The 26117-nt window shown below is 48.0% G+C and overlaps 2 protein-coding genes, 3 non-coding genes and 2 pseudogenes across 6 annotated transcripts; 3 read left to right on the top strand and 4 right to left on the bottom strand.

The window, feature by feature from the left end:
• The first annotated feature begins 1576 nt into the window (after positions 1-1576).
• On the top strand, positions 1577-1648 carry TRNAW-CCA (transfer RNA tryptophan (anticodon CCA)). Its single transcript has one exon. It is a non-coding gene; the product is annotated as a tRNA-Trp (tRNA).
• A 423-nt stretch (positions 1649-2071) lies between these two features.
• On the top strand, positions 2072-2153 carry TRNAS-GCU (transfer RNA serine (anticodon GCU)). Its single transcript has one exon. It is a non-coding gene; the product is annotated as a tRNA-Ser (tRNA).
• An 858-nt stretch (positions 2154-3011) lies between these two features.
• TRNAI-AAU (transfer RNA isoleucine (anticodon AAU)) lies at positions 3012-3085 on the top strand. The gene has a single exon. It is a non-coding gene; the product is annotated as a tRNA-Ile (tRNA).
• Positions 3086-3753: 668 nt separating this feature from the next.
• Positions 3754-5594, bottom strand: BORCS6 (BLOC-1 related complex subunit 6). Its single transcript, XM_063112380.1, has one exon. The coding sequence runs from the start codon at positions 5526-5528 to the stop codon at positions 4479-4481; it is 1050 nt and encodes a 349-aa protein (XP_062968450.1). The 5' UTR covers positions 5529-5594; the 3' UTR covers positions 3754-4478.
• Positions 5595-12196: 6602 nt separating this feature from the next.
• LOC134387341 (cathepsin B-like) lies at positions 12197-14372 on the bottom strand (annotated as a pseudogene).
• Positions 14373-14581: 209 nt separating this feature from the next.
• Positions 14582-18501, bottom strand: AURKB (aurora kinase B). 2 transcript variants are annotated; one of them, XM_063111469.1, is made up of 8 exons: positions 18454-18501; positions 16895-16997; positions 16732-16786; positions 16334-16525; positions 15893-16031; positions 15635-15783; positions 14884-15058; positions 14582-14771 (listed from the first exon to the last, which is right to left on the bottom strand). In XM_063111469.1, exons 1-8 carry the CDS (start codon positions 18499-18501, stop codon positions 14598-14600), a joined length of 1035 nt encoding a protein of 344 aa, XP_062967539.1. In that variant the 3' UTR covers positions 14582-14597. The 2 variants fall into 2 exon arrangements, with proteins under 2 accessions (XP_062967539.1, XP_062967540.1); XM_063111470.1 differs by lacking the exons at positions 16334-16525; positions 16732-16786; positions 16895-16997; positions 18454-18501 and having other exon boundaries at positions 15883-16025.
• A 1953-nt stretch (positions 18502-20454) lies between these two features.
• On the bottom strand, positions 20455-21504 carry LOC134389085 (F-actin-capping protein subunit alpha-2-like; annotated as a pseudogene).
• Positions 21505-26117: the final 4613 nt, after the last annotated feature.

A 26117-nucleotide genomic window follows, 5' to 3' on the forward strand; every position in this document is an offset into this window, starting at 1 on the left:
AGATCAGAGTCTGTTACCTCAATCCAGCAAGAGGGGCTGAGGGATGAGAATGGGAATGGAGAATGAGGGTTGACAGAACTATTAAGAAAATGAAATTGACAGGACTTGGTGACTGGAAATGGGACGTGAGGGAGAGGGAAGAGTCAGGGATGAGTCCCGTAGCCTCAGCTTGGCCGCTCACTTGGAGTGCAGAAACAGGCACTAGACATCTGGGTCCAAAGGTGGGAGTGGGATTCAAGAGCCCTCAGCACACAGGTGATAGCTTAAGCCAAGGAACCTGAGTAGCATGGCAGAAGACTGAACCCTGAAAACAACCAAGGATTCAAGGCAAGGACAGAAAAAAGAGATACTGGGGCTGGGAGCACTAGGGGAGGGCCAGAAGAAGAGTGTCATGACAGCCATGGGAGAAGAGGGCTCTTAGAGAAAATGTTGCCCTGAGTCAGTTAAGGCCAGGCCTGAGAAGTGTCTGTGGGCTTTGACATCTCTGTGGTCCCTGATAACTTGTGAGAGAGCTACTGTGCAGAATGTGCAGAAATGTGGCTTGGAAAAGGAGATTCAGCATGACCTCTTTTGACATCTCGGCTTGTTTGAACTCCTCTCATCCTTCAAGAAACTAATGGGTCTCTTCCAGCTCCAGGCATCCCTTTTTAGAAGTTTCCAGCACAATGTGTAAGGTTGAATATACTAATTATCTTGATTTGCGCATCACATATTGCACACCGGTATTGATGCTCAACGCTGTGCCCTACAGATATGTACAGTCAATTATGTTTCAATAAAAATTAAAAGTAAATAAATAAATAAAATAAGTTTCCAGCTCTGTTTCACCTAAAAATAATACTGATATGTATGGTGATCGAAATCAGAACAGTGGTTGTTTCTGGGAAGGGACGGGCAGGGATCCATTGAGTAGGGACATGGGAGAACCTTCTGGAGTGATGGAAAGATGTATCTTGAAAGAGTTGGGAGTTGCACGGGTGTATGCATTTGTCAAAAACTCCTCAGATAGACTTAAGATCTGGTGTTTCATTGTACGTAAATTATCCCTCAATAATTTTAAATACCGATTTTTCCCAACAATTTTAAATACCGATGCCAGGGCTCTTCCCTGGACCGTTTAAATCAGAATCTCCGCACCTGGGAATTGTGCGTGGGTGCTTCTGAAGGCTCCGCGGGTGGTTGTAATGTGCAGCCAGGGAGGCCCTAATCTCGCCCTCCTTCGGGCGTGCTGGGCTCTGGCATGGCTCCATCACGTTCCGCCTGGTTTCTGTCTTCCATCGGTTTCTGGGCGGGCCCTTCCCCGTTGGGTTGTGAGCTCTGGGTCCCCCTGGTGACCAGCTCAGGACCCTCCACCTGGTCGTCGGCCGGACGCGGGGGGCGAGGTAGGAGGGACCGCTGACCTGCGGGTGTCGTCCTCCCGGCTAGCCTCGCAGGACGGGTGGGCCAGCGCACGCACCATCTGGCGGGTTTGCAGAAGGGCAGGAAGGCCCTCGGCTCCCGCGTCTCTATCGCCTGTCCCCCGGCCACCTGACCGCACAGTGGGCATGGGGAGATCTGTCCAGCGTTATGGCCGGCCGACCTCGTGGCGCAACGGTAGCGCGTCTGACTCCAGATCAGAAGGTTGCGTGTTCAAATCACGTCGGGGTCAGCCACCTTTTCCTGTGGTTCTAGCTCACTTTTATTTAGTTCCCTTTATTTTCAATTCTAGTCGAGCCCCAGCGCATATCGTAGGGGTCGAAAGAGCAGGGCTTCTGGCGTGGAGTCCTGAGGCCTCGCGGTCAAGGGAGCCCAGCGATGTCACGGGAGTTTTTGCGACGGCTTCGGGCACCGTAGTCCTGGGCGGATGGCAGGGCTCCTGAGGACAGGTGCGGCTCCGTGCCGCTCAGCTCAGGGGGAGAAGCGTCGGGCGCTGGCGCAGGCGAGGAGGTCGCTGGGTCTGCACCTTGCGACTCCTCTTCCCGGCACAGGGCGGGCGACCTCAGAATGCACTCCCCGGGCGACAGAGGTGCGCGCCACAGGCAGGAGCAGGATTTCAGGACCCAGAGAGGAGAACCTGAAGGATCCTCCAGTGGACGAGGTGGCCGAGTGGTTAAGGCGATGGACTGCTAATCCATTGTGCTCTGCACGCGTGGGTTCGAATCCCATCCTCGTCGGTTTGTCATAACCTGCATTCAGTTTTTGTAATTCCCCAAACAAGGCTACCTGTCAATCTCCTCTTACCTTCATCTGCCCGATTCGCTGCTTCCATGTCACACCTGCACCCTTCCTCTGCCCCAGCTGGGTCTTTTATCCTTTCTATTACATTTTCTAACACGGCTGCGACTTGCAGAGGTCATGCGTACGTTCACGTACCTACCACGGAGCCGACCTGGCCACGGAAATAAGGCGCCGGTACCGCTCCAGCGGGCGCCCTGGCTTACTGAGCTGGTTAAAGCGCCTGTGTAGTCAGGCAGTTCTGCAATCTATTGCTAAATCGACGGTCGTACAAGTGGCTCCTGAATTGACTATGTGAACTGTAAGCAGAAGGCTGCCAGGGGTCGGGACAAGATTGTCTCAAGCCGTCACATATGGTCTGTGTGGCTAAACGGAGATCCTGGGTTTTAATCCCAGCGGTGCTTCCTTGCTTTCTCCTGCTTCTGCAAGTGACCCGCGAGGAGGAGTCGCAGCGCCCCTGGCATCTGGTCTATCTAACTTTCTGCACGTCCATCCTCTTTCGGTGAATCCGCCCGCTCTCCTTCAGTCGTTTTGCGTTTCTGGTCGTGGGCGCCGTGTACATCTTGTCCCTCTTGCGCGAAATAGTTGCTCCTCGACCTGCAGTCAAGCGCCAGCATCGCATCATCTGTGCTTGTTAGTACTGCGGCTTGACGATTACTTAAGTGCCCTACGAACCAGTTTTCACGTTCTAGTTTCATGTCTCCCGAATCGGTGCTACCCTTAAGATTTTTTCCCGCAGCAAGACTGATCGATAAAGTAACTTTACCTAGCCTCATATCGAACGGCGAACGTCAGCCGGCCGGTTAGCTCAGTTGGTTAGAGCGTGGTGCTAATAACGCCAAGGTCGCGGGTTCGATCCCCGTACGGGCCAAGGGCTTTGCGTTTTATTAGGTTTGTTTGTTTTTTGGTTTTTTTTGAGACAAATAATGTAACTGGGGAAAGTTGGTGAAGGGACATCTTTAATCTCAGAACACTTCACACCCAAAAGAGAAACACTGGTGTTCAGTCCAAAGTGGGAGCGTCTCGAGGTGGCGGCTTAGAGAAATCACAGTTCTGTAATCTCTTGCTAAATCTCACGACCATACGTGTGGCTCCCGAATTTACTATGTGAACTGTAAGCAGAAGGCTGCCAGGGGTTGGGACAAGATTGTCTCAAGCCGTCACGTGTGGCATTAACAGCTGAGTGTGGGAAATGATCAGGAATGGAGCCGACAAGTGTTTCCAGTCTTCCTCCAGAGCCACGAATGTCTAATCCGTCCAACCCGTGTCTGTCTCAGGACCCAAGAAGACAACCCCTTTGCTTGCGTTTCTGCCTTTACTGGATCTCTGGGCCCCTGTGTGTGATTATGTGTGTCTCACATTTCCCCTCAGATCCGCTGCCTAAGAGCAGAAACCATATCCTTCCTCCTCTAGCCTGGAACTCCCGCACCACTCCCAGCACCAGCTCCAAGGGAGCTCCACGAACAAGCCCGACCCTCATTCCCATTCCTTTGACTCCTCAGTCCCTGCAACCAACCCCACACAGATACAGCCTCAGCCTTAGCAGCAGCAGCAGCACTTTAATTCCATGAAAACTCAAAAAGCCAAAACTGATTAGAACACTCCACAACAGGTCGGCTTCAAAACTGGCAACAATTCTGCCTGAACCCTGACAGCAGTGAGACATCTCCCGCCTCATCCCCTCTACCATGCAATGCATTCCTCCCAGCTCCACCATGGTTCTGGCTCGAGAAGTGACATGGATGGGGGCCAGGAGGCAGAAACAGGAGGTTATCCATCTGCAGGTGTGCATTGGCCTGCATGATGTGGCCAAAGGACCATTCGAGCTCCCACAGCCCCTGACACCTGAGATGCGGCCACTGGAGTCAGGATGGCCAAAGTGGGGGCTGGGGCTTCCTCTGTTCCCTTCTCTTGATCACATATGAAAGTCATGACCCCACCTTCAAGCCGAGACCTAAAGCCCTGGGTCACCAGGGATGGTGCTCTAGCTAGGGAGGAGAGTTGGGAGGAACAGGGCAGCTACAGATGGCCAACTGAACAGAAGCAGAGCAACATCCCTTCCCACCAGGAGAACCGTTAGAACTTCCCCATACACGCCTGCCTAAGGGCCAGCGAGGGGGCGCGGGCCAACTGAACACATCTGGAAGAGCCTCCAACACATAGGCCTCCCCTCAGCGGGCAGTTCCCACCAGGGCTCCTCGAAGAGTCCTTAGGGTCCTGCTGGGCCCTGCCCTGGCCAGACCCGGCCTCTCTTGCGCTCTGGGTCACTTGCACAGGGCCTCCAGCACCTCCAGAGTGCGTCGGATGTCCCGAACTTGGCGCGCCAGCCCCTGAACGGGCTGCAGAGCCCGCTCCAGCTCCTCGCAGCGTGCCAGCAGAGTGTACATGCCCTTGATGCTCATGTCCACGGCTTCGCCTAAGGAGTCCACGGCGTCGCGATAGGTCTGAATGCAGCCCACGCTCAGTGCGGTCAGCTCCTGCACCGCGCCACCCAGCCCGCGAAGCAGACGGTCCACCCGGCCGCCCAGCTCCCGACTCAGCCGCTCTAGATCCCGCAGCACGTCGGGGTCGATGGGCGGGATGGCCAGAGTGGGCGCAGGTGCCGAGCAGGGCCGCGCAGGGGCAGCGGGCGGGGGTGGAGGGGCGCCGCTCAAACGGATCTTGAGTTGCAGGTTGTTGGCCACAAAGTGGGTGAGGTCGCCGTGGCGACTCACTGTGCCCTCGAGCTCCAGGGGGCTGGAGATGGTGGCGCGGCGTCCGCCGCCCGCGCCAGGCTCTGCACTCCCCGCGGAGCCGGCGCCTCCACACGCCCCGCTCAGCCCGTCCAGGCTGCGGCTGTCCTGAAGGCGGCTGGAGAACGAGCGGCCAGCCCTGCCGGCTGCCGTCGCCTCCTCGTCGTTGCCTTCTTCTTCCTCCTGCTGCTGCTCAGCATTCATCCCGCCGCCTCCCGGGATCCCCCGACGGCAGACCTCGGGCGGCTCAGGGTCCTGGTGCCGGGAGGATAGGGGCGGGTCGTGCTCGAAGCCCGGCGCCTCACGGCGGCTCCGGGCCCCAGATAGCGTCCCTCGGGGGCCGGGCTCGTCCTCCCGAGCCTCCCGTTCCGGCCGGTGGACGACGCTCAAAGTCTTCGGGGACTCCCTGGGGTGGCGGCTCACGCCCCCAACGTTCTCGGCCTCTCCCTCCGTGTACACCCAGAGGCCTGAGGGCGGCTCAGAGGGCGTTGGGCCCGGCCCGCCTCCGAAGGTCGCGGCCTGCGGTTCCGCTAGAGTCAGAAGGTCCGCCTCGGGCCCAGGCCACCCCCGAGACGACTCCATACTGCAGGTGGGGGCCGACACGGAGCAATCGATTCGCCCCGGCTCGGGAGGCAGCGGCGGCGCCTTTAAGGGGCGTTGATAGAGGCGCCTCGATTGGCAGCGGTCTGACAATGGTCAGAACAGGAAGAACACGTTGATTGGTCGCGGCGACCAGCAAGCCCCGGAAGAAGAGCTGCTATTGAACAGGCGAACGCACGTAAGGGCCCGCTGGGTGGAGAGAAGGAGGTGACAACGGGGCTCGTCACCCCGCCCTTTCAGAAAGTTGAGGGGGCAGATCTTAAAGACGAAGGTCTTGAAATACCGGAGTCCCGCGGGGGCGAGGCTCAGACTTACAGCCCATAATTGTCCCGCCCACGATTATTGCTTAGCAAACTCAGCAAGCGGGGACCAGACTTGGGGTTTCCCAGAGAAGTGCTTGGTATGGAAATAGTAAATCCTGCATGGAACATCGGGTTTGAACCGCGGCTAGTTGACGGAGAAGGATGAAACCAGAAGAATTCTCAGCAGGGCGTGAATGGCTCAGTCCACGGTCCTCGGTTGACAGACCTAACCGTTGAACGGCACAGAGCGACTTATTGGACGGCACGGCGGGCTACCGGCTTTCTTGTGCCTTTGGCACTCTGTTCTCTGTCTTCTGCCCCCTCCACGTTGAATCTCTCCCCTTGGAGGATGATGTGTGATTTTGCCACAAGGTAAAATATTCAGCAAATGAAATGATCACAAGCTTTGATAAACACTATATAGGAAATAAATGTTGTGATTGAGAGTAACCGGGTAGGCACTATTTTAGATAACGGGTCAGGAAAGGCCTCTTTGTTGAAAAGGCATTTAATTGAAAAGAATTGGAAAGAGCCAACCACCTTCCAGGCAGGGAGAAAAACAACTTGCCCTAAGTTTCAGGGACAAAGAAGGCTTGACATATCAAAGAGCTGAAATGGGGAGTAAGAGACATTGAGGCCAAAAAAAAAAAAAAGCAAGGGGGAAGATTTGAGCCACGAGGCTGAAGAAACAGGAAGGTGCCACGGCACACACGCCTTGTAGTTCCTATTAGGGAATGGAGACTTCTAAGTGCAATGGTGCAGCAGACACTGGAAAGCATGTAAATTGAAACACATAGCTAAAGCCTCGAGACCTCGGTATTTAAAAACAACAATTTTCTAACGTTCATTAACTGATAAAAGACGTGGTTGCTCTTATTTAGATAGAGAGAGGCCTGAGGCAGTACCAGCATTCAGAAGTGCAACTCCCAGAACCTCCCAGTACCACCTCCCTAGGTCCCTGCTAGGGTCCTTGCCAACTCTGTTGATAGCTCAGTTTTTCACCAGGCCTGAGGAGTCTATAATTGCCAGCTGTCTGTATTTTATAATCACGTGCAACTTGATAAAACCCTAGTCATTCCACTGCTCTAAAAAAAAGCCCATATATATATCTGGGCTAGGTAGATATTTCTTAGATGAGACAATCTACCTTGAGAATGGGAAGCTGAGCACAGGAAGGGAGTGATGTGATGGGATTCATGTTTGGGGATTACTGGCTATTGTGGAAAATGTTTGTAGGGGGTCAAGAGAGGATAGGTAGACCAGTGAGAAAGCAGTTCAAGTACAAAGTGATGGTGGCTCTGCCTAAAATGATGGCAACAGAACTGGGCACATGGACACATTCTAGATGCATCTTGAAAGGTTGTAATGGATAAAAATGTTGGGCTATCCAATGTCTCTTCCTGTAGGGGAAGCTCCTGACTCCCTACTCCATGCAGGGCTGATGAAATGACAGCCAAGAATAGGCGCATGACCAAAACCTGGCCAATCAGAGTACATACTTCATCCTTATGCTGCAGACTGGCTCAGGGAAGGACACGTAACCCAAGGTATGACCAGCAAAAGTCCTCCCCAGTACTGGTTTTGTTTTTGTTTTTTACTGGAGCTGTGGAAAGCATGAAATGACTTCCGTTTCTCTTGGAATCTTAGGCATATCAGCTTGTCCATCTTCCAGGAGAACACTAGAAAGAGAGAAAGAGACTGATCAGTGAAGAGAACCAGAGATGAAAGATAGAGAGGCATAGGTTCTGGAAGCATTTGAATTCCTGTGCCAGCCTGAGGTCAGCCCCACCTTCATCCTCCTTGTGATGTGGTTCCTTGCCCCACCCCCCAAAACCTTGTTCCTTCCTTCAGTGATCTCTGTCTCAGTAAATGGCAACTCCATCTTTCCAGTGACTGGAGCCAAAAACCTTGGAACTGTTCTTAACTCTTCTCTTTTTGTCACAATCCTTTAGCATATCTTGTTGGTTCTGCTCTAAAACACATCCAGAATCTGACTGCTGCTCCTCCTCACTACTGGTTCAAGACACCCATCATTTCCTGCCTTCCCAAATGGTCTCCCTTCTTCTACCCTTACCTTTCTACAGTGTATTTGCAATAGAGAACCAGAGAGATTCCTTTATTTATTTATTTTATTTATTTATTTATTTATTTTTTAAAAGATGACCGGTAAGGGGATCTTAACCCTTGACTTGGTGTTGTCAGCACCACGCTCAGCCAGTGAGCCAACCGGCCATCCCTATACAGGATCCGAACCCGTGGCCTTGGTGTTATCAGCACCGTACCCTACCGAGTGAGCCACGGGCCGGCCCCAGAGAGATTCCTTTAAAATATAACTTAGATCATGTCACTCCTCTGCTCAAAACCCTGCTGTGGCTCCCAATTTTCCTAACAATTAAAACTTAAGTCCATACAATGGCCTAAGAGGCCCCATATGCAGATCAGAGTCCTGGTAGCTCTCTAATCTCTGTTCTTCCTTCTTTTCCCCTCAGTAGCCCCATGGGAGCCACACTGGTCTCACTGTTTCTCTGGCAGGACAGACATGCATGCTCAGGGATTACACCAGCTCTTGCCTTTTTCTTTTCTTTCTTTCTTTTTTTTGGAGGCTGAATCTACCAAGAAAATTTTTCAACCTGGATATTCCTCCTTACCTTATCTCCTTCAGGCCCTTATTCAAATATTGCCTTTTCAATGAGGCCTCCTCTGACCGTCTATTTAAAATTGCATCTCTTTGCCCAGCAATTCCCAATCTTCCTTCCCTGCCTTTACTCCATAGCACTTACCACCATCTGTCAAACTACACATTTTGTTTATTTGCTTATGTGAGCTCCATGAGGGTAGGGCTTTTTATCTGCTTTGTTCCCATCTGTATCCCTAGTGCCTAGAACAGTGTCTGGCACTGTTTAATAAATATTTATTAAGTGACCCCAAGCCATTGATTTCCCCTTTTTGGCTTAAATTCATTCAAGATGTGTTGCTGTCACTTGCACCAGAGTCCTAACTGATACACCGTGAGGCCAGTGGTCTACTCTAAGCTTCTCCCTCTCTCTCTCTCTGGGACTGACATCCCCCTTGTCTTCCTTTTACCCCTCAGCAGGTGGATGTTCTATCAGATATGGCTGTTTATGTAGCAAGTGACAGAAAACACAATTTGAACCAACATAAACAACAAGGGGAACTTATTGTCTCATGTGATAATGGTCTCAAGACAGATTCAGAGAAGCCTAGATTCAGTGACCTAGGTCTGTCATCAAGGACCTGGTTTCTGACTTTGGGGAGCAGATTTATCCCAAGTGGGTTTCCTTATGGTGGCAAAATGGCTATTTCATTTGTCACTCTTTTGAGGGTCATTTGTCATTCTTTTTGGCCTTCCAGGATCTGAATCCCAATGTTTGAGGACTCTTCCACCTTGTGAGGCAGAACCCATCTCCTGCTGCTAAAGCTGAGATACCAGGCAGTCCCTTTCCCAGCTTCCTTAGCACACAATTCAGGCTCCACCGTGCTCTGCTGGACCACTTCTGCAGTGGAATTTTTCCTGGCTGTGTAGCCTCCAAGCCTAGTTCTCCAGCACTCCTTACACACACCAAAAAAATCCATTTTGGTCAAAATTTTTAATGAAAAGGTACAGAAGTACTGAAAAAAACAGATGTGAATTTTTTTATAAATTTGGAATGATGAAGGTCTTTTAAAGTAAGAGCAAAAGGCAGATACCATAAAGGAAAAAGATGATAGACTTGACAACATAAAACTGGAAAACTTCAACATAAAAAGACCACTTTAAACTATGTTAAAAGGGCTGGCTGATTAGCTCAGTTGGTTAGAGCTTGGTGTTATAACAACAAGGTCAGTTTGGATCCCTCAACTGGTCAGCTGTTTAACAGAAATTGCGGAAAGGGGCACAAATACATTGGCATTGTATATGACAAATTGATCTTGATCTTACAGGCAAATTAGCAAATAGGGAAAATGGCCAAGGACTCCAAGATTTGTTAATTCAGCAGCTCAACAAAATCATCAAGGACCCAGGCTCTTTCCATCTTTGTGCTGTCATCCTCAGCCTGCACCTTCATTTTTTCTTTTTTTTTTTTTTTTTTTTTTAAAGATGACCGGTAAGGGGATCTTAACCCTTGACTTGGTGTTGTCAGCACCACGCTCAGCCAGTGAGCGAACCGGCCATCCGTATATGGGATCCGAACCCGGGGCCTTGGTGTTATCAGCACCGCACTCTCCCGAGTGAGCCACGGGCCGGCCCTCTTTTTTTTTTTTTAAAGATGACCGGTAAGGGGATCTTAACCCTTGACTCCGTGTTGTCAGCACCATGCTCTCCCAAGTGAGCTAACCAGCCATCCCTATATAGGGATCCGAACCCCTGGCCTTGGTGTTATCAGCACCACACTCTCCCAAGTGAGCCACAGGCTGGCCCAGCCCGCACCTTTCATTGGCAGCTACTTCTTCCTTTTCCCATGTTAAATAAACATGGTAAAGCAGGGATTTTTTAAAAACAGTAAAAGTTGGTTTCCCCTAAACTAGTGTAAGTAAATTAGTGAGTCTCGAGGGATTCCCCTTCACCATTAGCCAAGTTGTGAAAGTTAGCCAGGGGCGAGCTTCCGCTGTGGTTGGGGGAAATCCTGACCCCGCCTGGGTCCGAGTGCTCACCGTCATAGATTGTCAATAATGCTTGTGAGATTGTACTTAAAGAAGAAGCTCTGTATTATGGAAGACGTCAACCGGGAGGCAGAGGGTAAAACCCCAACTTCTTTTCCAATTGCCGGAAAAAGGGATGTTTTATGGAGTTTGGGGATGGGGGCTATGTGTAAGGGGCCAGGTGAAAAATCTCCAAGGGTGACTGTCAGCTGCCTTCTGATGTCATCTATGGTGCCAAGGCTCCATCTGGTTTCTGTTCTTGTCCTTGACGCTATCTTAGAGTCCAGATGACCTCCTCTCAATCCCAGCTGAGCTAGGTTCATGTGACTTTGTTGTGTTGTGATTTAATCTTAGTTAATGGTTTATAGCTAACTACAAAGCAAGAAAGTAAAGTTATTTTTCTTTCTTTTTTTTTTTTAAAGATGACCGGTAAGGGGATCTTAACCCTTGACTTGGTGTGGTCAGCACCACACTCACCCAGTGAGCGAATCGGCCATCCGTATATGGGATCTGAACCCGGGGCCTTGGTGTTATCAGCACCGCACTCTCCCGAGTGAGCCACGGGCTGGCCCAACTTATTTTTCAAGAAAGCAAGCTAGAGGGGGGTTTTTGAAAAGTGGCTATGGTTACACTAGTTTCACTGAGGTGTTAGAGGTTGGTAGGTCAGTCAGTCAAATCATGATCACCCAGTTTTGTATTAAGCTGTACCTTTAGGAGACAGTCTGTGAAATTACTACAGTTTTTCCAAATATTATACTCCTTCATTCACGTGATCAGCTGAGGTGGACAAAAAAATAAAACTTTTATTAGAAAAGAATCATGCCACAAACAAGACCCAAGAGGGTTTGCAACACTGCAAAGCTCATAGACGTAGGGGTACTGGGAGAATATGGTCTTCTCCAAAGGCCTGCCCCACCATTTCTCCTCTATACCTGTTCTAAATCTAGAAAGCTGCTTGCTTGAGGTACTGCTGATGTGTGGAAATCTGTCTCCTTGTTAGGAGCTCCACTTTACAGTGGAGAACGTGTACACTCTGTAAGTCCTCTCTGTCTTGCTCCTGGAGATGCGGTGATGGGCTGATTGTAGCAAGAGCTGGAGCCCCAGACACTCATACAGTACTAGTCTATGAGGGAAAGGACTCACTTTACTCACAGCAGTGGCTTACATGGTCTAACTGTTTGCACTGGGGCCATCAGTCCACTGAATAGGCTGGGAGATAAACAGGACTTGAATGTGTCTCCTTGGAGTAGACAGCTCTGTCTACTCCAGAAGAGGTGAACTCTGATGGTAGACCAGGTGTGGCAATCCAGTCTTTCAAGCACAGAGGCTCTGGAGCACATCAGCCACTGTCTAAGGCCTCTTGGATCGGTTAGCTCACTTGGGAGAGTGTGGTGCTGACAGCACTAAGTCAAGGGTTAAGATCCCTTTACTGGTCATCTTTAAAAAAAAAAAAAAAAAAAAAAGCTTCTTGTATCTTATCTAAACTCAAAGAATAAAAAGCATTCCCCGCCCCCTATCTTATTCCCAGCCCAATTGGCTATATTTAGGAGCTCCTCTAGGGTTGGCTAGTCAGGCCCAGGACAGATCAGACCTTTTTCTAGTACTGCTCAATCCATGGACTCAACAGTAATCCTTTCCTCTGAGGGCTTTTTGTTTGTTTTTTGGTGGCTGGCTGGTACCCAGACAGCTCTGAGGGTTTTAAAGAAGCTATATATCCCAGTCAGTGTTCCAGGAGTTGGCAACCAGCCAGTAGGGGGTACCAATCTCCATTCCCTAGCCCAGGGTACAGACGGCATGGCCTTGCAGCATCTGTCCAGCAGATACTCCAGACTCGTACACCAGGAAGTTTTCATACACAGAGAAGGCTGCCTCTACTGGACTGTTTTTGTAGATTTCTGCCATGATAGCCTCCTCACTACAGGGGCCACTGTAGGAACTGTGTCTGTATCGCTTGTCTTCTTTGTAAGATGGGGTGCAGCTGGGTTTGCAGATCTTGATGCACTCGGGAGTGCCTCCCTCCCCAGTGTACAAGGCATGAGCCGTGGACATGGGGCTTACAGGGAGGGATGTAGGGCCTGAAGCCTATATGGGAGTCATAGAAGACCCTGGAGACCAGGCTATTTTTGGTCCATAAGTGCCAAGCTCCATCGGGAAATCCCCATTACACACTTTTCCACACTCCTGGCCACAGCAGGTGAGCCTGTCCTCTGCATTGACATTTACACTAGTGTGGATGCAGATCCAGCCCCAAATGCCCAGCAAGAGCCACAGGAACCCTGATCTCTGATCTCTTTGATAGTGGGACAGTTTGACTACTGTTCCCAGACATTGAAGTTTTCAGACAGATTCACATCCTCAGCCAAGTGAGCTAGCTCTCTGGGGTATCCTGGGCCTGCCCAGGAAGGAGCCATGCAGCTTCCCCACATAGCTCATGTCTGAATTATGGAAGTTGTGGCCAGCCTGCCACTTAGTGTTGTTTGTTAATACTAGGCCTCACAATCAGCTTAGCATAAGCACAGCCATGTTAACTACATCCTCCCCTTGTACCTTCCCTTTCTCTCTCTCTCTTTTTTTTTTTTAAAAGATGACTGGTAAGGGGATCTTAACCCTTGACTTGTTGTTTTCAGCACCACACTCTCCCAAGTGAGCTAACCGGCCATCCCTACATAGGGATCTGAACCCGTGGCCTTGGTGTTATCAGCACTACACTCTCCCAAGTGAGCCACAAGCCAGCCCTTACCCTCCCTTTCTCTTAAGCAAAGTGCTTTCTAAGAAAAACCACATTTTGTACAAAACAGAATCTTATGCAGAACAGAAAAACCACAGAGCTGTTGCAAAGTGCTAAATGCGCAAAATAGCTACCAAACCCCTTCCCCTAATTCAAATCCTATAAAACCCTTTATTAGACTGTGCAGGCTCAGGAACTGATCTTTCAGGTTTGCTGGAAATAAACTCCCTGTCATAGTAAGCATTTGGCTCGGAGTCCTTTAATCCCTTTGTCTCACCGACCTAACAGTTAACTAGCTCGTCCGATGGGGAGCAAAATATGATCAGCTGACCGGGCACTGGTCAGCTTTTATTCTCACTTATTTTGTGTGTGTGTGTGTGTGTGTGACAGGTATAGCCTTTGTTTTGTTTTATTGAAGGCTGGCCAGTATGGGGATCCAGGGATCCAAACCTTTGACCTTGGTGTTATCTGCAGCATGCTCTAACCAAGTGAACTAAATAGCCAGCCCTGGTATGAATTTTTAATGTGGTAAAATTTACACACAGGAAAATTCACCCTTTAAAATGTACAGCTCTAGGGCCGGCCCGTGGGAGAGTGTGGTGCTGATAACACCAAGGCCGCAGGTTCAGATCCCTATATAGGGATGGCCGGTTAGCTCACTTGGGAGAGCGTGGTGCTGACAACACCAAGTCAAGGGTTAAGATCCCCTTACCGGTCATCTTTTTTGTTTAAAAAAAAGACCATCTACAGCCAGTATCACACTTTACAGTGAAACCTTATCTCAGGAACAAGACAACCATCACTACTGCTTCTATTCACTCCTGCACTAGATCCTGCCCAGAGCAGCAAAACAAACAAAGATAACCTGTAGGGTAAAGCAGTGTTTAATGGCTCCTAGGTAGACAAAGGGGCAGGGAATGAAGCAGGAGTGGGAAAGACCAGAAGTCAGACCATCGAGAGAGTGTGGGCAGAGATGGTTGGTGTTCAAGTGTACTCGGGGGGAGCTGAGGTCTCCCAGGATCTCAGGCCCTGTGAGTCAGAAGAAGGGAAAGAAAGGACAGAAAAGACAGTGCAGGGGGTGGGGTGGAGAGCTAACCAGGTGGGTGCCACAGCTGCGAGGGTGGGTGTTTCCAGGGGTAATGACTCAGTACCCATCCCCACTGCCCAGAGTTAGCAACTCCTCCTTCCCCATGGGACAGCTTCCTCCACAGCAAAGCCTCCAGCTCAAAACATGTACACTCATCAGTACAAAAAGCCTCAGCCTTTATTAAACAAAAAGGAGGTAGAAGACAGATAAGGGAACAGGCCAGGATCCCTCCTTCCCACTCCACATACACAGACATACAAACACAGACACAATTGAGTAAATGACAGAGACAATCAGGGGACAGACTGAAGGGCAGAGGGAGGCAGCACCCTCCGAGAGTGGGCCCGGACCCAAGGGTGGGCTGAGACCTGGGCCAGAGGCAGCCGTTCTGAGGGGTTATGCTTGAGCAGCTTGGAGATGAGGTCCTGGGCTCCCATGGGCATAGAAGTGGGGAACTTCAGGTCCACCTGCAAATGTGGACAAAGGAGAAGGAAGGGCCACATTAGTTTTACCCTGGCTACATTTTCCTTGGCTGTGCAAGTACACTCTGCCAGCCCCCAGGCCCTGCAGCCCTACCACCTTGACGATGCGCCGATAGGTCTCGTTGTGTGAAGCACTCTCGAAGGGTGGGTTCCCCACCAGCAGCTCGTAGCAGAGTACTCCGATGCACCACAGGTCCACCTTCTCATTGTGCATGTGCCCCTCAATCATCTCTGGGGGCAGGTAGTCCAGGGTTCCACACATTGTCTTCCTCCTGGGTGGGATGAGGAGAGTGGGTAGGGGTCCCAGGGACCTGAAGGGTCTCTCCTTTCCCTGCTGCCTGATGGCAGGGAGCCAAGAGACCCAGAATGCACCAGGGGAGTGTTCCAGCCAGGCAGGGCCACTGGGGTAGGGATGAGGTGACAATATAAACCAAAGCCCCAGAGGTGGGCCTATACACTGCCCTAGCATGTCTACACTGAGGATGCATCTTAGTAAAATAATCAGATATAAGGGCAAAGTTCATCTTGGAATTAAAGGAAAATGTGGAGACATCTCTAATGCCCATCAAGCATGTTCTGCTGAATAAGTCAGGTTACATCTCTGCTGTGCAATACTATAAAGCCATCAAAAGTGAAGTGGGAGTATTTTCAGTGATATGGCAAGAGAGTCCCAATATACTGAGTGAAAAATCTGGATGACAGAACTGTGAGTCTATTTTTGTGAAGATATTCCTGTGTCTATATTTGCTTGAGGACAAACCCCAATGACTCTGGATAGCAAGATCTGGAAAAGTTTTACTTTGAATGTTGCAGCCTCACACCCAGGGCTGGCCTCCCGGCCACCATACCTCAGAGAGGGGGCATGCACAGACCAGCCAAAGTCAGCAATCTTCAGCTCTCCCTTGAGCCCTAAGAGCAGATTCTCCGGCTTTATGTCTCTGTGAATCACCTTCTTCCCATGGCAGTACATCAGAGCATCCGCCAACTCCTCCATGATCTGAAAGGGCCAATGACAGGCACTCAGACAAGGAGGGACCCCAGCTAGGAGCAGTATACACCCAGCCTCCAGTCCCCTGCTGGTGCCCCAGGTGCCCACCCGCCCCGACCGTGGCTGTTCGCTGCTCGTCAAAAGTGCGGCTCTTCTGCAGCTCCTTGTAGAGTTCCCCCCGGGGGGCATACTCCAGAATCAAGTAGATTCTCCTCCGGTCATAAAAATAGTTGTAGAGACGCAGGATGTTAGGATGACTAGGGGGAGAGACAGAGGAGGCCTCAGGCTCCATCCTGGTGTTAGGGAGCCAGGAAAGATTACAGGGTGCATATGCGGTGAACTGGGGTGAGACGAGGACCAGGTTGGGGACACCAGGGCTGGAAGTAGAAAGGGGGAACTGGAGGCAGCTGTCTGGATTCAAGGCTCTGGCCTGGACTGAGAGCTAAAGGGGCTCGCTGGCCATAGCTGCAGAGACAGCAACCTGGATGTTGGGGGGTTGCACAAGGAGCTAGGGTTGAGGGAGCAGAGGGGCTTAGGCTCAGAGAGTGTCAACCCGTACTGCAGGTGGGCCTGGATTTCGATCTCCCTGCGCAGCTGGTGTTCCACACCCTCCTTTTCTATCTGCGACTTGAAGAGGACCTTGAGTGCCACGATGAAATGGCTTTTCTTCTCCCGAGCCAAGTACACATTTCCAAACTTGCCTTTGCCCAGAGGACGTCCGATCTCAAAGTCATCAATTGTGAAGGGCCGCCTGATTAGAAAGTGGAGGAGGGCAGCACAGTGCTGCTTTGTCGGTCATCTGAGGTGTTTGCTTTCTCCCATTCCCTCATCGCATCCTGCCCTCAGTCCCATTCCTCTGCATCCCTACTACTCTTGCCCTTAGGTTTTGCTCCCCCCATTTCCTGCCTTTTCATTGCCCCACCCTCTCTTTTCCATCCCAAGTCTTGGGGCACTTACATTAAGAAATTGGGTGTCCCGCTGCTGTTCTCTGCCACTTTCTGGCCAGGGGCAGCTAAGGAGAGAACAGGTAAGTTGAGAACCTCCTTTGACATTCTCATCCTATACCTTCCCATAGACTCTTGTCCTCTCAGGTCAATCCTCTCCCTCTTGTCCCAGTTACCTGTGGGCTGGGCATTGGCGCGGTTCATGAGGACAAGTGCAGATGGGGTGGCAGGCTCCTTGCGAAGGACTCTCTGGGGCAGGGTGTTCAGGGCAGATGGAACCTGAGAAGGAGTGGGGGTAGCTCTGAGGATGGCTTTGTCCTGGTGATCAGGCCGGAATGTGCTACAAGCAGCATTTCAGCTGCTTGCTAAAGAGCCACCCACCCATCCACCCACCCCCAGTTCAAAGAGAAACACTGAGACCACAATTTTGCTCCCCTGCCCCAAGACTCTGCTCACTGCCCCATATTAAAATGGTTTATTACTAAACACCCTAAGTTAGCCTAAGATAAGGGGCAAAGGACTCACCCCAACACCTAACATTTCACCTCTTGGCCCTGGCCCACATCACCTTCTCAGCTATGAAGCTGTCCGACCTGTATAGTCCTGTCCATAACACCACACTCATTCACCCACCCCCCTACCCCAGGGGACAGTAGAGGGCTGGGTCAATGAACACCCACAATTCAGGGAGTTTTAGCACAGAGGTAAGTCTCAAAGTCCCCTAAAAAGCTCAATCTGTTAAGGCTTAGATAAGGTCCTTGAGGCCTTAAATGTTGCAGCAAATATCAATATTTACCCCTTTGCAACAACAGCTTTAGGGACACTGAGGGCTATTCTAATGGCCTTGGACCACCTCTCATTTTCAGCTTCTCAGAGTAATAGACACACTTTCTTCTGGGAGTGACCAAGGTAAAAGGGATAAAGGTTTCTCATTCAGACTCCATTCCTGATAGCCTCACTCTGTGCCCCCTGAAGGAAGGAGCTGGCAGACAACAGAACGGACGTACTCTCCAGGATACCCAAGCCCCACCAACGGGAAGCAAAGCCTGTGCAGAGCCCCTTCTTTCTTCTTCAGCCAAGAGAAGAAGAAAGCCCCAATGCCCCTAAAAACCTGTTGACAAAGTGGTATTAGTAGACTGACAAATAAGCAAGTTGAACAAAATACAGTCTAGAAATAAACCCACATCTATGTGGGAATTTAATATATGTAAAATTAAGGTGGCATTTGAAATCAGAGTAGACTCTTCAGTGAAAGGTGTTTTGATCCTAAATCTATTAGGATCCTTACCTTACATCAGTGATTAAAACAAATTCCAAATGATTAATTTAGACGTGTCCTGGACCTTTTAAACAGTAACTTTATCTCTATCCCTCTAGAATTTATTTCTATTTCCTGCCTAATTTATTTTTTCAGGACAAGCTTTGGGAATCATGGCCTGAAGGACTGACCCTGCCTGCTCAGTCTCAGATATCATTTTTATGTGACAAGTAGGCTCAGCCCTGCAGAGGTCCTCACAGGCGAGGAGTCACTGGCTGGTCAAGTTGGCAGCAACTAACAGGATGTGGCTGCAAATGACCAGACCAGGTTCTGACAGCAAACTCTTGAGGTCCATACGTTGGAGCATAACGGGGAAGAAAGTGCTCAGAGGATCGCCCTCTGAGGGACCTCAAATCTCCAAGCAGGAACTCGCCATGCGGGGGGAGGGGAGGCTGGGGAGGGAGAAAAGGGCCTTACCGTCTGCCGGCCGTAGGGCCAGGGGTAGGCATTCTCCTTCTGGGCCATCCTTAGAGAAAAAGGGGGAGGAGAGCTGGGCGGAGAAGGGAAATAGAGCCGTGAGAAGCAGAAAAAAAGAGGGAGGGAAAGAGGGAGCAGTCGGACCGACCCAGCCGGAAGCGCTAGCCTGGGATGGTGGAAGGGAGCGATCAGCACGGGGGACCCCGGTCCCGCACATCCGGGCGCTCCTGTCGCCGTCCCCGCCCTGCTACGGGCCCCACCCCTTCCAGGATCCTCTCTCCACCCTTGAGCTCTCGGCCGCCCAGCGGGATGCTCGCGGGCCCGCCCAGCAGAATCCCGATCTGCCTGATCACCTGCCCTCCACCGGCGCTAGGCCCACGAAAAGAGGCCAGATCACCTGGAACCCGCGGCACAGATCCTCTCCTGGCCGCCCGCAAACGACTGAACCTGCCCGGCCGCGCCCCGCCGAGTCCTTTTCAAATATCCCGCCCTGGTCCCATTGGCTGAGCGCGCCGCCCATGCCCAATTATCATTGGCTAGATGTCTTGTGACGTAAGCCATGAGGGCCTAATGGAAGAGGCGGAATGGGATCCTGCGCACGCGCAAGTTCCGGTTTAGGAAAGTTTCCCAAGTCCCCAATCAAATATCTTCTGTCTTGTCCTTCCTTCCTTCTTCTTCTTTTCTGTTTCTTTCTTTTTAAAATTAAATCGTTAATATTATCAGAACTTATCCTTGTGTGTGTAGGAGCTAGGGTCTCATTTCGTTTTCTGCCAGATGAAGAGCCAATTGTGCCCGCACCATTTTGTTAAACAAACCGCCCCGTTCTCAATGGATTTCAAAGCTGCCCTTGATGTATCGTCATCGTGTACACTCGTGTCTCTTTATGGCTCTCTTTTCTGTTGTTTGTTCGTTTGCGTGTGCGTTTATTCCTGTGTCATTACTATTTTGTTCTTCACGTTCCTCGGAGGAATTTTCCAGTAACCGGCCTTCCTCTGCAGGCTCCCTGATAGCCGTCACGTAGTTTGCAACCACTCTCATTTTTCCTCCTTTCTACCACTTTCCCTACTTTTCTGCTCTTTCTTACCCTGAAATGTCATTATTGGGCTAAATGAATACATTTTGGGACTTTCTATGAAATGACCGGTGTGTCTTGTAAATATGTCCTGCCTAGCATCCTTCCCCTTTCTTCTAATAATAACACCCTAATTTTCCTTTAGGGAATTACCTGTTTCCCCATTCTGTGAAGTCGGTTTCTGCTGTAGTGAGTTCCTGTTGCTGACAACCTAAAAGCCCTAACCTGATGGTGACCTATTAAAGTGGACATTGTGGTTATCTGGCTAATATCCACTCTCCCGGCTATTCGCACTTCTTAAAGTATCTACAGTTTTGTGGGACTGAGAAGGAAGCTGGCCCCATCCCAGAATGTCTATAATTGACCCCATTAAAAAGAATTGGGCAAATAACAAAAGTTACCCATTTCATAAACCAAAACACAACAATTTTAGGGTTACAGTAAGTAAACTATTTTTGAAACTCTTCAAAATCTTTTTTTTAAAGATGACCGGTAAGGGGATCTTAACCCTTAACTTGGTGTTGTCAGCACCACGCTTACCCAGTGACCTAACTGGCCATCCACTATATGGGATCCGAACCTGGGGCCTTGGTGTTATCAGCACCACACTCTCCCAAGTGAGCCATGGGCCGACCTAAAATCTTTTAACCTTAAACTAGATGAATCATCTCTTCATTGTAAGAAAGAAAGTCATAAGAGATAGTAAAAGACATTTAAACTAAACTGACTTTCAATCCTCTTTGAACAAAAGAAATAAAAAATAATGGTTAATTAGCTAACTTTCGTGCTCTAACCAAACTAATTAATTACAGTGATTTTAAATGGCAACAGCCCATCTGACTGGGCAGCTTAATAGTTCTGACACTTTTGCAGTAATTTTTTTTTTTAACGCAAACACACTAAAATGATCCGATCATGCAATGTTCATCTTATGCATGCTGCATCTCTTTGCTAATCTTGTAGCTAAGGAACTTGTTCCAATCTATCTTAGTGCACATAATTGGCAACTGTCGATGTAAGGCTTTGAAAGTAGTGTCTGACATTGTCTGATAATTCTCACTGATGGCAGTCTGGTACTCATTTTCTGCAGCTTCTACAATCCTTATAAATTATTTTTGCTGTTTTCACCTCATTAGACACCATTAGGGAATCTTGTATATCTTTATGACTCACTGACTGAACATTATCATCTTCGTAATAATGAACCTAAATTTCTAAGATGCCAACCACTTGAGTGGTTGAAAGAGTAATTGTAAGCTTCCACTTTGACCTCCAACAAGCATTCCAAAAGTTTTTTGCTTGGAACTGATGGCTTTCTATGCATGTAATAATGATTTACTATCCATCTATTTTTATACCCTACACAGTGCAGACCTCATTCAGGCAATGTTCTTTTATGTAAGCTCGCAGAGCACTTCCTGAAGTTCTCCATGATTCAATTGCATTTTCTGCTTCATACGGTCATGGTCCTTTCCTAAGTGATCAAATTTGAAACAGATTCTGTTTTTTGGGTCCAAAACCTCTCCATTTCCCAAGTCACCATATTCTGTTATCAATACCTGATCTTCGTAACATTCAAAAAAAAATTTTTTTTTTAAAGATGACTGGTAAGGGGATCTTAACCCTTGACTTGGTGTTGTCAGCACCATGCTCACCCAGTGAGCTAACCAGCCATCCCTATATGGGATCCGAACCCATGGCCTTGGTGTTATCAGCACCACACTCTCCTGAGTGAGCCACGGGCCGGCCCCATAACATTAAATTTTTAATGGAGTAAATTTGTCCGAGTTATACTGTGCAAATGCATGGAATGCTCCTTCCCCGAACATTATTATTGTTATTATAAGATTATCATTATTAAGCAATAACCGAACATCATTAAACACCTCATTAAATTCTCCAGGACAGTCATGAATGATAAATTTTGCTGCTACATGCACATTCTCCTCATCAGACAACTGCTCCTCCAGATCTGCCATCTTCCTTCTGACGACAAACTACCCGCCCTGTAGGTCTCTAAATTAGTTCATAATGCTTTTGGTTTCAAGTAACAAAAAACTTGTTAATTGCATAAATAATAGGGATCTATTTTCCCTTATATAGCAAGAAATCAGGAGGCAGGTGGTTGGTTTAGGAACTGAACAATGTTCGAGATCAGGATTGGCCTCTCTGTGATTCTCTTAACATTTCCCTTGTCATGGCAAGATGACTGCCAACTCTATCTGTCCAGTTTATCAAGAAAAGCAGGAGCCTTTCTAGGAGTGCCCAGTAGATTTCTCATTGCCCAGAACTGTGTCACATGCCTACTGCAGATCTATACTTTTACAAAATACAATACAAATGAATTCCTTGAAAAAGGAAATCTAAAAAAATACATAAAAATTACAAGCCCACATTTTTTGTTATAATCAACATATGTAATAGTACTCTGATACATGCTACAAGAGTTTTTAAGTGCTTACTCTCAAATTCTATCTGTGTTCTGGACCAGAAAGAAACAGTTCCTGAAGTGGCACAAGTCTGTGGACAACCCTTTGAATACCACAATATACATCCACAACAGTAAATATAGTCCCTTCTGAAATTATGTTCTGCTCTTCTTGGTCAGGCATACCCAAATTTACTGTCCTAAAAATGTTTATTCTTGTGTCATTCCTATGTTGTTCTTAAAAGTCCTTCACAGGATTAGCAGTTCCCTCTGAGAGTAATTCCTTGCTTCGTTACTCTTTTCCCCCCTCCCCTCTGAGGGTAGTAACTCTTTCCTTCCTCTGTTGTTGGGCAGTGGGTGGGTTCAGGGATCAAAGCCTGGACTTTGGGTGCTGATAACCACCAGCCAGCTTTCTTCATTACTCTTTGCTTTTCACCTCTCAGGTCATGTTGGAGGTTCATACTAGCTACTGGCCAAGTAACAATGAGATGTGGCCATGAGGGTAATTGTCACTGTCTTTCGTGTGACTGGGAAGGGTTAGAACTATATTGTGTTCCAGAGGTCAGGGCAGGGTGGCTAGGATACTACAATATTTGGGAGGCACAGATGCCAGTTCCTTTTATTCCTGATAATGGAATATCCCAATAAGAAATTTCAAAATTCTCATCATCAACCAACAAGTCCCTTCCAGAAATGAGAGGCAGACTGGGAGGGTCGGGAAAGGGCTTCTTGGGGAAGCTTGGTCAGTATCCCTGCATTTCCCCACTGAGTTGTACTCCTTAAGGTAAACATGAGGCAACACTGCTGAGTTAAGTAGGCACGTCAAGACATGACTGTCCTCCATCCAGACTTACCTGAGTAACTTACCAGACTTACCCAGGGCAAATGACATCATTGCTGGGGTTTATTCTTGACTATTGTAGCCCAAGTGTTTGCCTTTGGTATGAACCACAGGCCTGGACCAAATGAGTTTCTGCCATGATGACTGAGGCCTGAGGCCCTGTCCAGGTCTAGAGTATGGGCCATTTGTGCATCATCCCTGGATGAGTCAGCAGGGACAGAGTGCCTCCTCAGGTGACTGAACAGCAAGCCTCTACACTATGCCTCTGATGCATTTTTTAACTTTTAATTGAAGCATTCATAGAGGAAATCTACAGCTGGATGGATTTTCACAAGTTGAACGTATCTGTGTAACCAGAGCCCAGGTAAAGAAACAAATATTTCCAGCACCCCAAGGAGCCCTCTCGGCCTCCTTTTCCGTCACACTTTCTCAAGAGTAACCACTATCCTGACTTCTAACCCCATATGCTCACACTAGTTTTGCTTGCTTTGTACAAAGGGAATCACACAGTATATATTCTGTGCCTGACTTCTTTCATTCAGTATTATCGTCTTAGTCATGTTTAAATGGTACATTTTTTTTTTTTTTTTTTTTTTTAAAAGATGACCGGTAAGGGGATCTCAACCCTTGACTTGGTGTTGTGAGCACCACGCTCAGCCAGTGAGCAACCGGCCATCCCTATATAGGATCCGAACCCGTGGCCTTGGTGTTATCAGCACCACACTCTACCGAGTGAGCCACGGGCCGGCCCTTAAATGGTACATTTTATGTTAAATATATTTTACCACAAAAATTATGAAATATCTTTAATATCAAGAATGCTCTTGAAAAGCACCTGTGTAACTACTATTCAATTAGTCATGTCTTAATATGTTTTGCTATATTTGCTTCTGATTTTTTTTTAAAGAGATAAAGACATACAGGTGAAGCTCCAGTGTAAAATTTCAAGAATTAGGTCTATGTATATTGATTCTCTACCATTTTCCTCTATTGTTGTAATGGACAGAATTGTGTCCCTCCAAAAATCGTATGTTAAAGTCCTAACCACCAATATGATAGTATTCAAGATAGGCCCTTTGGGGATGTAGTTAAGGTTTAGCGAGGTTATAAGGGTAGGGACCTAATCGAATAGGGCTGGTGTCATTGTGAGAAGAGGAAGAGACACCAGAGCTCTCTCTCTTCCCCACCAACACACAAGAAAGGCCACATGAGGATGTGGGGACACAGGGATGAAGGAGGCCATCTACAAGCCAGGAAGAGAGGTCTCACCAGACACCAACCCTGATGGCATCTTAATCTTGGACTTCTAGCCTCTAGAACTCTGAGAAAATAAATGCCTATTGTTTAAGTCACCCAGTCTGTGGTATTTTGTTATGGCAGCTGGAGCAGACAGATACAGATTTTATGGTCAATGGAAAATTCCAACAACCCAATCCAGGCAGGACTACCAATGGCTAAGAACCTTTAGAAATGAAGGTTTGGGTCTCCCCACCAGGTCAAGGACCAGCTGAGGTGCTTGCTGAAGGTGAAGGGAACACAGAACGAGTAGCAGAAGAAGGTAGTTACAAATACTAGTGACCACCACGTGACCAGGTAGTGATACAAGGACTATAGCTGTCATGAGTATTTCCTCCTTACTTTTGTTATGACTATGTTCGTGTGTGTATGTGTCAGCTAGTAAATGTAGGTGAAAAGATAGAAGTAGAAAATTACCATTTTGCATCTTCTTATAAGATAATTAATGCAGGCAAGGTTGCTCTGGTTTGGGCAGCCAGAGACGGGGAGCAGGACTTCCAGAGGGCCAGCCTCACACCTGCTCTGCGTTAGGTCGCCAGAGTTCCTATGTTGTCGCCTTGCTAAATCATCAGCAGTTCTTCAACTGGAGCACACACAGCTTCTGCAACCAGGGCTGGTCGACTGTCCGCCTCTGTCTTGGTACACGTGACACAGTGATAGCTCTGGCAGAGGGCCGGGCAGGGGTAAGGGAGGGGAAGGGAGAGAAGGGGAGGAGGGCAGGGCACAGATTCCAACCTGGGGGGCATCTGCTGTGCGGCTGGTGCTGAGAAGGCTTAAATTCTTCATCAGCAACCCAAGCCTGTCACACCAACAAAGGCACTGTTAGTCAAGGAGAGAGATGTCAAGGGAAGAAATTGCACGTTGGGAAGGACAAGGCCTATGGGGTGTCTGGCCTGAATTTCTGGGTTTTCTTTTCAATATACCAGAAGCAGGAAAAATGCAAGTGGTTCTAGACTTCTAGTGACAGCTGAAGACTTGAACAAGTTCGTGGGTGGAAATTTAAAACACATACACACACACACACACACACACAAGAAAAAAAAAGAAAAAGAAAAAGTTCGTGGAAAAATTCGTATGGTCTTCCAATTTTTCTTTCCGCGAAGTTTTGGAGTACCCTCGTTTTATACCCTTGCATTTTACATCAAGTTGACATGGATGGAACATCAAAGGCGATGAAAAACATTTAAAAATTTTTGAACCCCCCAAAAAATAAAAAATAAAAAATAAAAAAAATTCTGAACCCAAATTCCGAATACAAGAAGACAACACTGGAAAAATAATTAATGAAAAAGAAAGAAAGATCATTTTTGCTTGAAAAACTCACACAGCCCTTGGACGGCTTTACAGTTAGAAGAACAGCTAAGGAGAAACTTGAGCAGGGACCTGACGTTTCAGAAAATTTATGCCACGGACCTAATTCCATAGTGGCAAAGAAAAAAAAAAAATGTACAAACATGCTCACGGCAACATTTTAAAGAGTAAGGGAAAAAAGGTACAAAATCAGACAACCAAAATGTCCAACTTTAGAATTGTTTAATGATTTACAAAATTGTCATCAAATTGTAGGTGGTCATTAAAATAATAATTATAAGAACTACAGAATCATATTTTTATTACAACAATGAATGAAAATAATGGAGTACAAGATTATGGACACCACTAGCAAGTGTAAGTTAAATTGCCAAAAATGAAAACAGTGTTTTAGAATAATAATTACAAATGACTATATTCCTTTAAAAATAATTAATTATGGCTACATTCTTTCCAATAGAGAACATGTATTGCTCCAAACACATTTTCTGAACAAGAGTTGGGGACTGTTCATGAACAATTTCTGTGTTAAAATGCTTAAAATATCCATGAGATTAAAGGTATTACTATTTTAATTGGTTGATTTGTCAGAAACAGTGAAATTTGAAATAAAAGTGCCCAAATTTGTATTTAAGGAGAAAATTCAGATACTTCAGAAAAACAAAGAGTCAGAGAAATTCTCTGGCTTGTATACTTATATAATAGAAGGAGGTTTT

This window comes from Cynocephalus volans, chromosome 10 (genome assembly GCF_027409185.1).
Source record: "Cynocephalus volans isolate mCynVol1 chromosome 10, mCynVol1.pri, whole genome shotgun sequence".
Taxonomy (NCBI): domain Eukaryota; kingdom Metazoa; phylum Chordata; class Mammalia; order Dermoptera; family Cynocephalidae; genus Cynocephalus; species Cynocephalus volans.

What these genes read in the sequence shown, in the direction of transcription:
- AURKB (XM_063111469.1), bottom strand. Translation starts at nt 18,501, where the DNA reads ATGGCCCAGAAGGAGAATGCCTACCCCTGGCCCTACGGCCGGCAGACG. An exon ending in GGGACACCCAATTTCTTAAT is followed by an intron (nt 16,526 to 16,731) that starts GTAAGTGCCCCA and finishes CTTTCTAATCAG; the next exon opens with GCGGCCCTTCACAATTGATG. An exon ending in ACGAGCAGCGAACAGCCACG is followed by an intron (nt 15,784 to 15,892) that starts GTCGGGGCGGGT and finishes TGGCCCTTTCAG; the next exon opens with ATCATGGAGGAGTTGGCGGA.
- BORCS6 (XM_063112380.1), bottom strand. Translation starts at nt 5,528, where the DNA reads ATGGAGTCGTCTCGGGGGTGGCCTGGGCCCGAGGCGGACCTTCTGACT.